Here is an 18189-nt window from a genome sequence, read left to right as displayed (position 1 = left end):
GGGCAAACGGGCTCCTCCGGCATCCATGCACCGGGGAGCGGACTACCGTTGGGGATCCATAGTAGTCAAATAAGTACATCAAGGTGCAGGGAAAGACAGATGCCATCACCTGTCCGGGGAGAGACACTGCAGCCGGCTGCGGGACCCGTCCATCCAGCCGTTTGGTTTACCGAGGACTTTGTGCATCTCTTACTGAATGAGTACACCCGTGCCATCCAGCACCACGCCGCGCTGTCCCTGCAACCCTGCACCTCACCAACCCAGCCTCCCCGTCACATCACCGGGCCCCGGGACCACCGACCCCTACCCACGGAGAGGTAAAACAACATCCCAGCTGCTCCCTACCATCGCTCCCGGGATCCCCATCACCAGCAGCGGTGGTGCCCATCTTCACCACGACCGTGGGTGGCGTCACGGACTAAATCCCCCAAACCAACCACCCCTTTCACTCACGGGCGAGGAGCGCCGCTCGAGTCCCCGGATCCGGCCCACCGCTTGAGCCACCGAGCAGCAGCAGCCGCAGCAGCGCCGGACCTGAGCGTTAGCGAACGCGCAGCAGCGGCGGCGTCCTCCCCGCCCGCAACAACTTGGCGTCACGAACAAGATTGAGCCCATCTACTTACCAGTAGAAGTGCGCCTTGTGATCTCCGCCGGCGGTGTCCGGCCGAAAATTTTGAAGCGCCGCCATCTTGGCGCGAAGATCTCCTGCTCGAGCGTCTTCTCCGAGCAGGGAAGGCGCAAAAGCGAAGCCCCGCCCCCAACAAACGGAAGTGCTGAAGAGAACCAAGGGGGGGCGGGTGTGTGTCTGCCTAATGTAGCTGAGGCCATAAAAGCGGGGACGCCAGGACTCTGCAAACAATTGGTTCCTGGAATACGGCCACGCACGATGTCCCGTCCGTCCGGCACCGCGGAGATCCCCGAGCCCATGCCAGGAACAGCGGCGTGGGTGGAAGCCCGGACCGCACAAATGTGCTGCCGCCTTCAAGCCCAGGTCCGGTTCTTGATGGAGCGCTGGGTGGCCAAGATGGAGGAAGTGGTGGCGGCCGTGCGGAGACACGAGGTGGAGACAGAGTTGGAGGAGCGGGTAAGCGACCCACGCCCCTGTGTCCGAGAAGGACCGGCCGCTGTGGCTGAGGGGCCCGGCCTGCGCCTGCTCACCCTCCTGCCTCCCCCGCCATCCGTACCGGTTGCTGTTGCCCCTCCGCTCGGTTCGCTACCCCCAACACCGGTAGCGGAATCCAACCCGTCCGCCCTAGAGGACCGGCCTGGGGGCGTTGTTCGGGAACGGCCTGTGTGCCTCCCGCTGCCATGGAAGGCCCCGCGGGAAGTAGCCGTGCGTGACGAGAAGCCGTCGGCCCCGGAAATGGCTGCACCTGAGCCCGTCCCGGCTCCGGCAGTCCGCCCGGCCGTGGAAGAACTGGCCGCTGCCGGCCCGAAGGCCCAACCGGTGAGGCCAACTGACCCTGTATCCCCCGCCTCGGCTGAGGCTGCGCCGGGCCGCCACTGCGAAGCAGCAGAACAGGCCACGTCACCGCAGGACCCCCACGAAAGAGTACCGGTAGTGGCCGGTGTGGGCGTGGTCCAGCGGGGCCCGACCCGGGCGCAGGGGTCTGCCAACACCCCTTATTGGGACAGGGAACCAAACCCGTTGGGCCGGGAGATTGCCGCCAGGGAGCAGCAGAGGGCCGAAGTAATGGCGCGGGTGATTAAAGAAAAAGATGCACTCCGCCATGCCACTTTTCGGGTGTGGGGCCCGGTGTACGAAGGCCAAGTCCGACAGTTCGACACGCGGAGGGGGTTCGGATTCATATACGAGCCAGGCCTGGAGGCCGAAGTATTTGTGGCCCGCCGCGATGTCAACTCGCATCTTCCAACGGGCCACCCAGGTCGTGATCTATTGCCGGGCGACCTGGTGACTTACACCGGCCACTGCGGGGGCTGGTTCGCCCTGGACGTTAAGCAGAGGAAAAGCCGTGGTGAGCAGATGCGGCCCCAGCCCCCTCCTCCCCCGCCAAGCTGTCCGGATGTGGAGCTGGAAGAGGTCCTGGAGGAGTATGACCTCAAGTAGTGGCAGCGGTCCTCCGTTGCAAGCAAGTTGTCCCATTGGGACCCTCAGCAGTTTAAATGAATGACAAAAATCATCTGAAAGACACGCAGTGATTCTAGAGCAATGCCCCCTGGGAAATATTCAAAACAAGAATGCCGCGGAGACACCATCACATGTTTCTCAATGCTGGCAGGAAACTAGCCAGGTCTTTCACCGGGAAGGAACAACCGGGCATGGCAGATACAGCTGGTAAGGATATGTGCCACAGCGGGTACGGCAGATATATCTGGTACGGATAGGTACAGCAGCGGATACGGTAGGTACTGGAACACAGAAAGGTATTCGTGATACAGCACACAGCAATACAGCAGCAGTGGCACAAGTCTCTAAACAATAGACCACGTTGCCTAGGCACCTCCCATAAGGGGAGAGTGCTCTAAATACCTAGTGCCTCTCAGCCACAGGCTGGCCCTCTAAGAATAGGTGCACGCCCGTGCCCTAAGTGTGCTCCTAGAAGGCCTGTGCGGCGTGAACAGGCCCTGCGTGACAAAATTCCTAATACAGTGCCAGTCATACAGTACTATCCACAGTAAGCCTCCAATACAGTGCCAGTCACTGTGGTCCCATACAGTACCACTATGCTATCTGCTATATGCCCTCATACTTTGCCAGCTACCTGTGCTGTCATTTAGTGGCTTCTCCCCAGACACACCAATTCATACTGTGCTGCCATACACTGCCAATAACAGCACTTGCCCCCAACAATGTGCCCCAAAAAGAGACAATTCCCCCTTGTACCAACCACAACTGGCCACCTACATTTAGTCATGGCCCCTGATCTGTGAGTTCATACTAAGAGGACTTTATCGTTGATGGTCTATCCTGGTGGCTGGTGGGTGGAGGTGTGACTTCCTCGGGTGCTCCTGCTCGGCAGCTCGGCCTTATTGCCCTCAGCATATTGACTTGGGGCTGAATTCTTGTTTTTAGATTATTTGTTCTGTCTTTAAAACGAGACCAGAAAAGAGGAAAGTCCACATTTTTTTGACGGGTCATTGAACTAGTTTTGGTGAAATTTCCCCACCTACATGTAGACGAGTAGGAACGTTCACATTCTCACATAAGACTGCTCATGTGATACACCACGAAGTGAGGAGGAACAGTCACAGGTTATTCACAAGTGACGCCGAGGGTGGGAGTCCGACCTCTGAAGGGGGAAATAACACAGATTCCATAATTAGGCACATACTGTATGTATTGTACTTAGTGGACACTCGATTCGGGGGGTGGAGGGTTCTGGGAAGTCCAGACGGCGGGAATTGAATGTTCTAAATTTGAAGGTGGCATTTTGTTAGGTATGGGAACAGACATCGTACAATAAGATCGAGAAAACCTGATAATGACGTGTTAGGAAAGAACCTACATACCCCATAGGCACAATTACAGAACCTACATACCCCATAGGCACAATTACAGAACCTACATACCCCATAGGCACAATTACAGAACCTACATACCCCATAGGCACAATTACAGAACCTACATACCCCATAGACACAATTACAGAACCTACATACCCCATAGGCACAATTACAGTACCTACATACCCCATAGACACAATTACAGAACCTACATACTCCATAGGCACAATTACAGACTCTACACACCCCATAGACACAATTACAGTACCTACATACCCCATAGGCACAATTACAGTACCTACATACCCCATAGGCACAATTACAGAACCTACATACCCCATAGGCACAATTACAGTACCTATATACCCCATAGGCACAATTACAGAACCTACATACCCCATAGGCACAATTACAGACTCTACACACCCCATAGACACAATTACAGTACCTACATACCCCATAGACACAATTACAGTACCTTCATACCCCATAGACACAATTACAGACCCTACATACCCCATAGGCACAATTACAGTACCTACATACCCCATAGGCACAATTACAGTACCTACATACCCCATAGACACAATTACAGTACCTACATACCCCATAGGCACAATTACAGTACCTACACACCCCATAGGCACAATTACAGTACCTACATACCCCATAGACACAATTACAGTACCTACATACCCCATAGGCACAATTACAGAACCTACATACCCCATAGGCACAATTACAGAACCTACATACCCCATAGGCACAATTACAGTACCTACATACCCCATAGGCACAATTACAGAACCTACATACCCCATAGGCACAATTACAGACTCTACACACCCCATAGACACAATTACAGTACCTACATACCCCATAGACACAATTACAGACCCTACATACCCCATAGGCACAATTACAGTACCTACATACCCCATAGGCACAATTACAGTACCTACATACCCCATAGACACAATTACAGTACCTACATACCCCATAGGCACAATTACAGTACCTACATACCCCATAGGCACAATTACAGAACCTACATACCCCATAGGCACAATTACAGTACCTACATACCCCATAGGCACAATTACAGTACTTAGATACCCCATAGACACAATTACAGTACCTACATACCCCATAGGCACAATTACAGTACCTACATACCCCATAGGCACAATTACAGACCCTACACACCCCATAGGCACAATTACAGTACCTACATACCCCATAGGCACAATTACAGTACCTACATACCCCATAGGCACAATTACAGACTCTACACACCCCATAGACACAATTACAGTACCTACATACCCCATAGACACAATTACAGTACCTTCATACCCCATAGACACAATTACAGACCCTACATACCCCATAGGCACAATTACAGTACCTACATACCCCATAGGCACAATTACAGAACCTACATACCCCATAGGCACAATTACAGAACCTACATACCCCATAGGCACAATTACAGTACCTATATACCCCATAGGCACAATTACAGAACCTACATACCCCATAGGCACAATTACAGACTCTACACACCCCATAGACACAATTACAGTACCTACATACCCCATAGACACAATTACAGTACCTTCATACCCCATAGACACAATTACAGACCCTACATACCCCATAGGCACAATTACAGTACCTACATACCCCATAGGCACAATTACAGTACCTACATACCCCATAGACACAATTACAGTACCTACATACCCCATAGGCACAATTACAGTACCTACATACCCCATAGGCACAATTACAGTACCTACATACCCCATAGACACAATTACAGTACCTACATACCCCATAGGCACAATTACAGAACCTACATACCCCATAGGCACAATTACAGAACCTACATACCCCATAGGCACAATTACAGTACCTACATACCCCATAGGCACAATTACAGAACCTACATACCCCATAGGCACAATTACAGACTCTACACACCCCATAGACACAATTACAGTACCTACATACCCCATAGACACAATTACAGACCCTACATACCCCATAGGCACAATTACAGTACCTACATACCCCATAGGCACAATTACAGTACCTACATACCCCATAGACACAATTACAGTACCTACATACCCCATAGGCACAATTACAGTACCTACACACCCCATAGGCACAATTACAGTACCTACATACCCCATAGACACAATTACAGTACCTACATACCCCATAGGCACAATTACAGTACCTACATACCCCATAGGCACAATTACAGTACCTGCATACCCCATAGGCACAATTACAGTACCTACATACCCCATAGGCACAATTACAGAACCTACATACCCCATAGGCACAATTACAGTACCTACATACCCCATAGGCACAATTACAGTACTTAGATACCCCATAGACACAATTACAGTACCTACATACCCCATAGGCACAATTACAGTACCTACATACCCCATAGGCACAATTACAGACCCTACACACCCCATAGGCACAATTACAGTACCTACATACCCCATAGGCACAATTACAGTACCTACATACCCCATAGGCACAATTACAGACCCTACATACCCCATAGGCACAATTACAGTACCTACATACCCCATAGGCACAATTACAGTACCTACATACCCCATAGGCACAATTACAGTACCTACATACCCCATAGGCACAATTACAGTACCTACATACCCCATAGGCACAATTACAGTACCTACATACCCCATAGGCACAATTACAGTACCTACATACCCCATAGGCACAATTACAGACCCTACATACCCCATAGGCACAATTACAGTACCTACATACCCCATAGGCACAATTACAGTACCTACATACCCCATAGGCACAATTACAGAACCTACATACCCCATAGGCACAATTACAGACTCTACACACCCCATAGACACAATTACAGTACCTACATACCCCATAGACACAATTACAGACCCTACATACCCCATAGGCACAATTACAGTACCTACACACCCCATAGGCACAATTACAGTACCTACATACCCCATAGACACAATTACAGTACCTACATACCCCATAGGCACAATTACAGAACCTACATACCCCATAGGCACAATTACAGAACCTACATACCCCATAGGCACAATTACAGTACCTACATACCCCATAGGCACAATTACAGAACCTACATACCCCATAGGCACAATTACAGACTCTACACACCCCATAGACACAATTACAGTACCTACATACCCCATAGACACAATTACAGACCCTACATACCCCATAGGCACAATTACAGTACCTACATACCCCATAGGCACAATTACAGTACCTACATACCCCATAGACACAATTACAGTACCTACATACCCCATAGGCACAATTACAGTACCTACACACCCCATAGGCACAATTACAGTACCTACATACCCCATAGACACAATTACAGTACCTACATACCCCATAGGCACAATTACAGTACCTACATACCCCATAGGCACAATTACAGTACCTACATACCCCATAGGCACAATTACAGTACCTACATACCCCATAGGCACAATTACAGAACCTACATACCCCATAGGCACAATTACAGTACCTACATACCCCATAGGCACAATTACAGTACTTAGATACCCCATAGACACAATTACAGTACCTACATACCCCATAGGCACAATTACAGTACCTACATACCCCATAGGCACAATTACAGACCCTACACACCCCATAGGCACAATTACAGTACCTACATACCCCATAGGCACAATTACAGTACCTACATACCCCATAGGCACAATTACAGACTCTACACACCCCATAGACACAATTACAGTACCTACATACCCCATAGACACAATTACAGTACCTTCATACCCCATAGACACAATTACAGACCCTACATACCCCATAGGCACAATTACAGTACCTACATACCCCATAGGCACAATTACAGAACCTACATACCCCATAGGCACAATTACAGAACCTACATACCCCATAGGCACAATTACAGTACCTATATACCCCATAGGCACAATTACAGAACCTACATACCCCATAGGCACAATTACAGACTCTACACACCCCATAGACACAATTACAGTACCTACATACCCCATAGACACAATTACAGTACCTTCATACCCCATAGACACAATTACAGACCCTACATACCCCATAGGCACAATTACAGTACCTACATACCCCATAGGCACAATTACAGTACCTACATACCCCATAGACACGATTACAGTACCTACATACCCCATAGGCACAATTACAGTACCTACACACCCCATAGGCACAATTACAGTACCTACATACCCCATAGACACAATTACAGTACCTACATACCCCATAGGCACAATTACAGAACCTACATACCCCATAGGCACAATTACAGAACCTACATACCCCATAGGCACAATTACAGTACCTACATACCCCATAGGCACAATTACAGAACCTACATACCCCATAGGCACAATTACAGACTCTACACACCCCATAGACACAATTACAGTACCTACATACCCCATAGACACAATTACAGACCCTACATACCCCATAGGCACAATTACAGTACCTACATACCCCATAGGCACAATTACAGTACCTACATACCCCATAGACACAATTACAGTACCTACATACCCCATAGGCACAATTACAGTACCTACACACCCCATAGGCACAATTACAGTACCTACATACCCCATAGACACAATTACAGTACCTACATACCCCATAGGCACAATTACAGTACCTACATACCCCATAGGCACAATTACAGTACCTACATACCCCATAGGCACAATTACAGTACCTACATACCCCATAGGCACAATTACAGAACCTACATACCCCATAGGCACAATTACAGTACCTACATACCCCATAGGCACAATTACAGTACTTAGATACCCCATAGACACAATTACAGTACCTACATACCCCATAGGCACAATTACAGTACCTACATACCCCATAGGCACAATTACAGACCCTACACACCCCATAGGCACAATTACAGTACCTACATACCCCATAGGCACAATTACAGTACCTACATACCCCATAGGCACAATTACAGACCCTACATACCCCATAGGCACAATTACAGTACCTACATACCCCATAGGCACAATTACAGTACCTACATACCCCATAGGCACAATTACAGTACCTACATACCCCATAGGCACAATTACAGTACCTACATACCCCATAGGCACAATTACAGTACCTACATACCCCATAGGCACAATTACAGTACCTACATACCCCATAGGCACAATTACAGACCCTACACACCCCATAGGCACAATTACAGTACCTACATACCCCATAGGCACAATTACAGTACCTACATACCCCATAGGCACAATTACAGACCCTACATACCCCATAGGCACAATTACAGTACCTACATACCCCATAGGCACAATTACAGTACCTTCATACCCCATAGGCACAATTACAGTACCTACATACCCCATAGGCACAATTACAGTACCTACATACCCCATAGGCACAATTACAGTACCTACATACCCCATAGGCACAATTACAGACCCTACATACCCCATAGGCACAATTATAGTACCTTCATACCCCATAGGCACAATTACAGTACCTACATACCCCATAGGCACAATTACAGTACCTACATACCCCATAGGCACAATTACAGTACCTACATACCCCATAGGCACAATTACAGTACCTACATACCCCATAGACACAATAACAGTACCTACATACCCCATAGGCACAATTACAGTACCTACATACCCCATAGGTACAATTACAGTACCTACATACCCCATAGACACAATTACAGACCCTACACACCCCATAGACACAATTACAGTACCTACATACCCCATAGGCACAATTACAGTACCTACATACCCCATAGGCACAATTACAGTATCTACATACCCCATAGGCACAATTACAGTACCTACATACCCCATAGGCACAATTACAGTACCTACATACCCCATAGGCACAATTACAGTACCTACATACCCCATAGGCACAATTACAGACCCTACATACCCCATAGGCACAATTACAGTACCTACATACCCCATAGGCACAATTACAGTACCTACATACCCCATAGGCACAATTACAGTACCTACATACCCCATAGGCACAATTACAGTACCTACATACCCCATAGACACAATAACAGTACCTACATACCCCATAGGCACAATTACAGTACCTACATACCCCATAGGCACAATTACAGTACCTACATACCCCATAGACACAATTACAGACCCTACACACCCCATAGACACAATTACAGTACCTACATACCCCATAGGCACAATTACAGTACCTACATACCCCATAGGCACAATTACAGTACCTACATACCCCATAGGCACAATTACAGTACCTACATACCCCATAGACACAATTACAGTACCTACATACTCCATAGGCACAATTACAGTACCTACATACCCCATAGGCACAATTACAGTACCTACATACCCCATAGGCACAATTACAGTACCTACATACCCCATAGACACAATTACAGTACCTAGATACCCCATAGACACAATTACAGTACCTACATACCCCATAGACACAATTACAGTACCTACATACCCCATAGACACAATTACAGTACCTAGATACCCCATAGACACAATTACAGACCCTACATACCCCATAGGCACAATTACAGACCCTACATACCCCATAGACACAATTACAGTACCTACATACCCCATAGACACAATTACAGTACCTACATACCCCATAGACACAATTACAGTACCTAGATACCCCATAGACACAATTACAGACCCTACATACCCCATAGGCACAATTACAGACCCTACATACCCCATAGGCACAATTACAGACCCTACATACCCCATAGGCACAATTACAGACCCTACATACCCCATAGGCACAAATACAGACCCTACATACCCCATAGGCACAATTACAGACCCTACATACCCCATAGGCACAAATACAGAACCTACATAAACCCATAGACACAATTACAGAACCTACACACCCCATAGGCACAATTACAGTACCTACATACCCCATAGACACAATTACAGTACCTAGATACCCCATAGACACAATTACAGTACCTAGATACCCCATAGACACAATTACAGACCCTACATACCCCATAGGCACAATTACAGACCCTACATACCCCATAGGCACAATTACAGACCCTACATACCCCATAGGCACAATTACAGACCCTACATACCCCATAGGCACAAATACAGAACCTACATAAACCCATAGACACAATTACAGAACCTACACACCCCATAGGCACAATTACAGAACCTACACACCCCATAGGCACAATTACAGTCCCTACATACCCCATAGGTACAATTACTGAACCAACATAAACCCATAGGCACAATTACAGAACCTACACACCGCATAGGCACAATTACAGACCCTACATACCCCATAGGCACAATTACAGACCCTAGATACCCCATAGACATAATTACAGAACATACATACCCCATAGGCACAAATCTTCCATGACCTCTGGTTACTCTTTGCAGTTGTCCAGGACCTCTTCTACTTATTCCTAGTCTTGCAGGACCTCTGCTACCTGTCTGCGGTCTCCAGGACCTCTGCTACCTATCTGCGGTCTCCAGGACCTCTGCTACCTGTCTGCGGTCTCCGGGACCTCTGCTACCTGTCTGCGGTCTCCAGGACCTCTGCTACCTGTCTGCGGTCTCCAGGATCTCTGCTACCTGTCTGCGGTTTACGGCACCTCTGCTACCTGTCTGCGGTCTCCAGGATCTCTGCTACCTGTCTGCGGTTTACGACACCTCTGCTACCTGTCTGCAGTCTCCAGGACCTCTGCTCCCTGTCTGTGGTCTCCAGGACCTTTGCTACCTGTCGGCGGTCTCCAGGACCTCTGCTACCTGTCTGTGGTCTCCAGGACCTCTGCTACCTGTCGGTGGTCTCCAGACCTCTGCTGCCTGTTGGTGGTCTCCAGTACCTCTGCTACCCGTCGGTGGTCTCCAGGACCTCTGCTACCTGTCGGTGGTCTCCAGGACCTCTGCTGCCTGTTGGTGGTCTCCAGGACCTCTGCTACCTGTCTGTGGTCTCCAGGACCTCTGCTACCTGTCTGTGGTCTCCAGGACCTCTGCTACCTGTCTGTGGTCTCCAGACCTCTGCTACCTGTCTGCGGTCTCCAGGACCTCTGCTACCTGCCTGTGGTCTCCGGGACCTCTGCTACCTGTCGGTGGTCTCCAGGACCTCTGCTACCTGTCTGTGGTCTCCAGGACCTCTGCTACCTGTCTGTGGTCTCCAGACCTCTGCTACCTGTCTGCGGTCTCCAGACATCTGCTACCTGTCTGTGGTCTCCAGGACCTCTGCTACCTGTCTGTGGTCTCCAGGACCTCTGCTACCTGTCTGTGGTGTCCAGACCTCTGCTACCTGTCTGCGGTCTCCAGGACCTCTGCTACCTGTCTGCGGTCTCCAGGACCTCTGCTACCTGCCTGTGGTCTCCGGGACCTCTGCTACCTGTCGGTGGTCTCCAGGACCTCTGCTGTCGGTGGTCTCCAGGACCTCTGCTACCTGTCGGTGGTCTCCAGGACCTCTGCTACCTGTTGGTGGTCTCTGGGACCTCTGCTACCTGTCGGTGGTCTCTGGGACCTCTGCTAGGGTGATGTGGGGGATTGTATTATCCAGGGGGCCATTATTTCTTTGTGGAGTTTATACCTGATTACGGTTAACAATTAGCAGTAAGAAGTGAAAACTCCTGCCCTGACGTCACACATGCTGCAGGGGCCGTGACGTCACGTATGTACGGAGCGCTATACAACCCCAGGTTTCCGTAAATTCCGAGGATTTTTTGTCCTTTCCGTTTTATGACGTCCGCCTCATACGAAAGGAACTTCCGCGTCCATATAAGGCGTGGAGGGCGTGGCTTCCAGTGCTCTCACGCGCTCAGTGGGCGTGGTTTCCGCTCTTTTCCGTCCTCCCTGGGCCTGAGCGTCGCTCATTGCGGACAGGCGTCGGTAGAGGAAGGATCTAGGGCGTCGTAATCGGCCAGACTCCATTGTAAGATGATGAACCCCGCCATGATTCGGAAGCCGGCCGCAGGCATCATTCCGTTCCTGTATACGCCCGGAGGGGGGAGTCTGCTGGGCAAGGATGGCGCGGTGGTGCCGTACCCGGAGCTGGAGAAGGGGGAATGGCGGGGCTACAACGCGAGCGGCTCGTTACCGTCCTCACAGTCCGAGCTGGACGAGGACGAAGACATGGATTTACAGTCTGACTCCCGGGGCTCCACGTCCCCCCCGCTCACACCGACCACCGACTGCCCCCGCGACCCCCTGTACATGGACACTCGCAGCCTGCTGCACAGCTACTACCGGGAGTGGGCCGGGGACAAGAAAATGGACAACGGCAGCCCTAAAGCGCTGCCCACCCTGCGGAGGGTGGGGACGGAGATCAACGAGAAGCACCAGCGCGTCTTCCAGGGTGAGACCCGCAGCCGCCATGTTTATAACCACATTTAACACTCTTTGTGCACGATGTGCTTAACCCCCCTCTGTTTCTGCATTTGGTATGCTCCGCACAACTTTGTAATGTGGCTGCCGGTTTATTCCAATGTTTAAAAAGGGGGATACAAAGTGCATTTTAATTGCGTCAAACTCCCCTCCTTTTATGGATTTGGTATACTCCGCACAACTATTCTTTATTGTCGGTTCATTTTTGAAAAGGGGGTTGGGGGGGTGCTTTTGGTATGCTCTATGGCTGTTTTGCCATTTTTAAAAAGGGTGCAAAGCATTTTTTTTTTTCTGTGTAACCCACCTTAGGATGTATTTGAGAAATCGGTGTAGCTTTTAATTGTTAAACCTCCCCTTTTTTCACGCATTTGGTATGTGCTTAGAATTCGTTATGGTTGTAGGCCTAATCCAAATTTGCAAAATAGGGGTGCAAAATGTTTAATTGTAAAACTCCCCTATTGTGCTGCACTTGGTAGGTTCCCACAACTATGCTTCAAGCTGGAGGTCTATACCAAATTTGTAAAATGGGGGTGGCAATAGGTTTGAATGGGTTTTAACTGGAAATTTCTTTCTGCTGTTTGGTATGCTCCCACAATTTGTTTTTATGGCTGCAGGTCTAATGTAACCATAATATAAATGGGTTTTATTGCAATAAACTCCCCCCATTATAGGTAAGATTTAGTACAATCTTACAATTATGCTTTATGGCGGTTGGTATAGTCCACTGCAACAATGGGGGTGTGCAAAAATGTATTTATATTGTATGGTAGGGCTGCTGCTTTGCATGTTGTATTGTATATAGTAATGGCTGCCAGCGCTGCACTGTGCACGGCAATGTATACGTGGTGCTCTGCACGTATGACGGCTCCACCTCCTGCTTACAATTGAATGAAGGGTTAAACCATTTTTTTTTTGTCTTGAATGCTATAGCTTTATTAGATGTGGACATTTTTTGACACTAGCTGCATCTTTTTGAATGCTTTGTATTTTTGGAAGCTTTATTTAATGACTGTACATCATATGGTTTTTGAATTTTGGTAGCTTTATTCATATTGATAAGTGAGGAAATATTGTTAAACTTTCAGTCCCTATTAAAGCCGTGGTTGGCGTCTAACCCTGGTCCCGTCACTATGACCTTTTGTATGTCTGACACCAGGGCTTATCGCAGCTGGAATGTGGTCCGATAAGTGCTTGGTTCCTGCCTGACTGGAATTTTCCATGGTTTTTTTACATGACGTTTCGCCCTTTTGCCCCCTCTGGTGCTCTTGTAGACCGGCGAAACATTCCCCCATAGGTGCAGCCCTGACCGCCAGTAACCTCCCCCTCCGTCTGTTCTGCAAGCTGCATCCTGTTTGGATTCCTTGTATAATTTATGAGCGACTCCACTGAATAATGTATTACCCCCTCCCCCCCACGCTCCACATTCCTATTGATTTCTGGTATTTTTCCAGAGCCGTTAAAAGCGAAACTCGACATCTCCGCTTACATCCTGTTTGGTCACCGCCACAGATGGCTCAGAACGTTACCAAAAAATCCATAAATTGCTAATAATTGGGCATTGCATCTGCCACCGCCTTCCGGAAAGCTCCATGGACCTCACATATAAATCAAGTGGTGCCCAAATTGGATATATAATTTTATTTTTTTTTTAAAAAAACAGCGCCTACCTTAATCACAGGCTGACTCTGGTATTGCAGTGTGGCCAAGTTATTTTGAGTAAGGCTGCAGCCAAAATTGCAGCTTAACCAAACAAGAAAAGTACTTTTGTTTTTTTTGGAGAGCAGAAATTTAATTTTTTTTATATTTTTATTTCTAAATTATAAAAAATTAGAAAGTTAATTAAAAATTTCACATATTGTAAAGAAAATTCTAGTTGTATATAAAAGTACAGACAAATTAGACTTACTATATACTAGAAATATATAAATATATTTATTTATTTATTTATTTATTTTCCTTCTTTGGAGTGTTGCTTGCAAAAAAAGAAAATTCTAGATTTTTATCTAGTTTATTTTTCCCTCCTACCAGTGTACTTAGTTTATATTTCATCCCTACATCTCTTGTGCACAGTGATGAGAGGGGGAAAAAAAACTGTCCCAGAGCTGCATTCCCAATTCTGAAGGCTTCAAGGCTGAGGTCTATTAAAGCATGCTGATACCTTGCTGGCAGAGATGGTTGTGTTTTTTTTTTTTGTTTTTTTTTTTTGTTTTGGAAAAAATATTTGTCACCTTTTGTGAATCAAGGAATTTGGATACTTGGATGATGTTAATATGTTGAGGTTGGTGTTCTTTGCGCAGACCAGGTCTTGTTGTGGACCTCTGAAAGCCCTATAGATGAAGCATCTCCTAGTTATGGCTTTGTAGTTGTCAGCCTCTTCTGGTTTGTCTGCTTTCGAGTATCTCCATCTGGTCTGGGGGCTTTGTAGCCTGAGTCTCTGTTCTACACTAAAACCTACAAAAAGAAACCCAAACCTGTTACTCACCTGGCTTCTTTCTCCCCTCCAGGCATGTTGCAGAAGTTGTCTATACAACATCCTGAAGACATCCAGAAACTTTCCGAAGTCCCATCCATGGTCTTCAGTGATGGAATAACGAACTGGGGCCGGATTGTCACCCTGATAAGCTTCGGGGCCTTCGTTGCAAAACACCTTAAAAGCCTACACCTAGAAAACAGCATCGATACACTTGCCGACAATTTCACCGACTATCTCATGTCCCAAAAAAGAGAATGGATATTGGCGCACAATGGCTGGGTGAGTCATTGATTTTTGGGTTCTTCTAAGACTTTTCCAAAAAGTTTCCTTCTAGAAGAGCCATGATTGGTCAAAGTTTATAGGCCCATAATTTTGACTTGCCCTGGTCAAGAAAAAAAACATTGCGTTGTGATCTTTATACCAGGACTCCTAACTTAGGAGTCCAAGGGGTGGGGCATTGATCATAAGATTTTAGATTTGCCAAATATGGGAAAACCCTCTCAAATTGCTCCTCTAAAGCTGAAAATTCACCAGCCACCTTGGTAGTCTAGTCGTGAACCCTGAGGACCTGATTCTATAACACTTTTGATTAGTTGTCAGGATGTTGCATCGGGCCAGCCAATCTGTAGAGTTTAGGAAGTAATCCTCCAGGGCTCGAAATCCAAAGAAGTGATCTCTTCCTTCAAAAGTTGGTCGTGAACCCTGAGGCTCTGTTTCAGCATCTACATCTCTTGTTTGGGTTGAGCCCTGAGGGCCACCTTTAAAATCAAGAGCTGTAGACTCTTGTAAGGGGCAGGTCCTCAGGGTTTATGACCAACTTTTGAAGGAAGAGATCACTTGTTTGGGTTGTGAGCCCTGAGGACAAACTTCTAATCAAGTGATCTTACTTCAAAAGTTGGTCATAAACCCTGAGGACCTACCTCTTACCAGCATCTACAGTTCTTGATTAGAACGTGGTCCTCAGGGCTTCATACCCAAACAATTGATGTCCTCTTTTACTGACCCAATGATTGTTTTTTGAGCTCAATATTAAGGTTTCCTTCACTTTTATCTCTTTCCAGGACGGTTGTGTTGAGTTCTTCCATGTCGAGGACTATGAAGGCGGCCTAAGAACTGTATTGATGGCCTTCGCTGGTGTAGCTGGTCTCGGAGCAAGCTTGGCATACATGATTCGGTGAAAGTTGTCTTTTCCTTCATCATTTTAAGAACTTCTGGTGATTTTAATGTTACGTAAAATTGCCAACTTTTTCCTTGACTCGACTTTGTAGTCAGTTTGGGGAAAAATAAAACAAAAACAGGCCCTCTCCCCACCGTTCAAGTTCAGCAACAGAGGGCCAGGAAGCTTGGGCTTGCCCATGTTACGAGGAAGATAAGGTGTACGTGGCTTTTTTTTTTTTCTTTTTTGTTAAACAATATGTAAATTGTTTAAAATCTTTATTTTCCTACAAATAAATTAATATATTTTCACAAAGTGTGAAAATTTTGTGTTTAAATGAAAAAAAAAATGGTCCACTCAGAAGTGTATAAAGTTCCAAACTGGCGCCCGTAGTCGTGTCCAGACCCAGTTCTCAATTCTTATTCTAACCTTGCCCCTCGAAATAAATGTAAATATATACATATATTTTTTTTTCTTTGTAAATGTTGTACAAATGTATAATAGAGCAGTGTACAAAAACAAAAAAAGCACAAAAAACATCTTTAATGGCCGAAATTGAGAAGGCAGGAGCCCACGGGCGTTGGGCGGAAAGCACTTTTGAGTTCTTGTCTGAATGTTGACTAATCTTAAGTCAAATACTTCTCGAAAACCTATTGAAACCTCCTTAACTTTAACCTAAACAAATCTCAGTTTAACCTTTTTGTTATTTTCTTTGTATTAATTAAAATAGTCCCCCTTTTTTGGGTTGCGTTAACCCTTTGTTTTGTTTGGTCGCACGGAATGCACCTGTTTGACATTGATGTTCAACCGTATTTTACGCCATGCTCGGTGCTACCTTTTTCGTTTACATTAAGGAATAAAAAAAGTATTTTCAGTATGTCTGTCTATTTTCTTTATTGTGTGAAATCTTGTATTAAAGCTTATTTTTAATGTGTAGTTGACCCATTTCAATGTCAAATGAATTTGGGTTTGATGTAGAAAACCATATTGGAAAAATTTGGGGTCTTGCCGCACTTGAAAGTGACAAGGAAGCCTTGGAACAAGAATGAGGGGGGAAGTGAAAATTGGTTGTTCTTCCTTGTTCTCCTTTCACTCAACTGTTCTGAATCAATCGTATAGATTTTCTGAGTTAAAGTTATAAAGTATGGAGAAACAAAGTACAGATTTTAGAATCCCGTTAAAGAAACCAAAAGGTCTCATTTGTTTCGTGCCTATTTTTCTCTCGATTTTTAGTCACAAGTTTCCGCTACCCTGTTTATGCTTTTCTTTAAAACCTGACTTTCCGGTAGGGGAGGATGGAAATATCCTGCAGGTAGTTGGATGAAGCGGTGAAATGAGCGGCTGCCTGTACTGTGTGGATGTTTGCTGACTTGGCGAATTAGAGGTGCAGTTTGTGCTGGCAGGAGGGACATTTCTGTCTACAAAACAGAAGAGTTTACATAGTAAATATGTTATGGTGATGGCTATAAATTCAGCTCATAAAGGTTTAAAACATTAGCTCTGTGACATAAATGTTTAAGTGTAATAGGTAGATGAGGGATATATGA

General features: G+C 46.6%; 1 protein-coding gene across 1 annotated transcript; it reads left to right on the top strand.

Annotated features, from left to right (window-relative positions):
- The first annotated feature begins 12490 nt into the window (after positions 1 to 12490).
- Positions 12491 to 17519, top strand: MCL1 (MCL1 apoptosis regulator, BCL2 family member). Its single transcript, XM_075331010.1, has 3 exons — positions 12491 to 12984; positions 15518 to 15765; positions 16548 to 17519. Exons 1-3 carry the CDS (start codon positions 12567 to 12569, stop codon positions 16662 to 16664), a joined length of 783 nt encoding a protein of 260 aa, XP_075187125.1. The 5' UTR covers positions 12491 to 12566; the 3' UTR covers positions 16665 to 17519.
- Positions 17520 to 18189: the final 670 nt, after the last annotated feature.

Source organism: Anomaloglossus baeobatrachus, chromosome 12 (genome assembly GCF_048569485.1).
Source record: "Anomaloglossus baeobatrachus isolate aAnoBae1 chromosome 12, aAnoBae1.hap1, whole genome shotgun sequence".
NCBI lineage: Eukaryota > Metazoa > Chordata > Amphibia > Anura > Aromobatidae > Anomaloglossus > Anomaloglossus baeobatrachus.
This window is presented reverse-complemented; position numbering and strand designations above follow the sequence as displayed.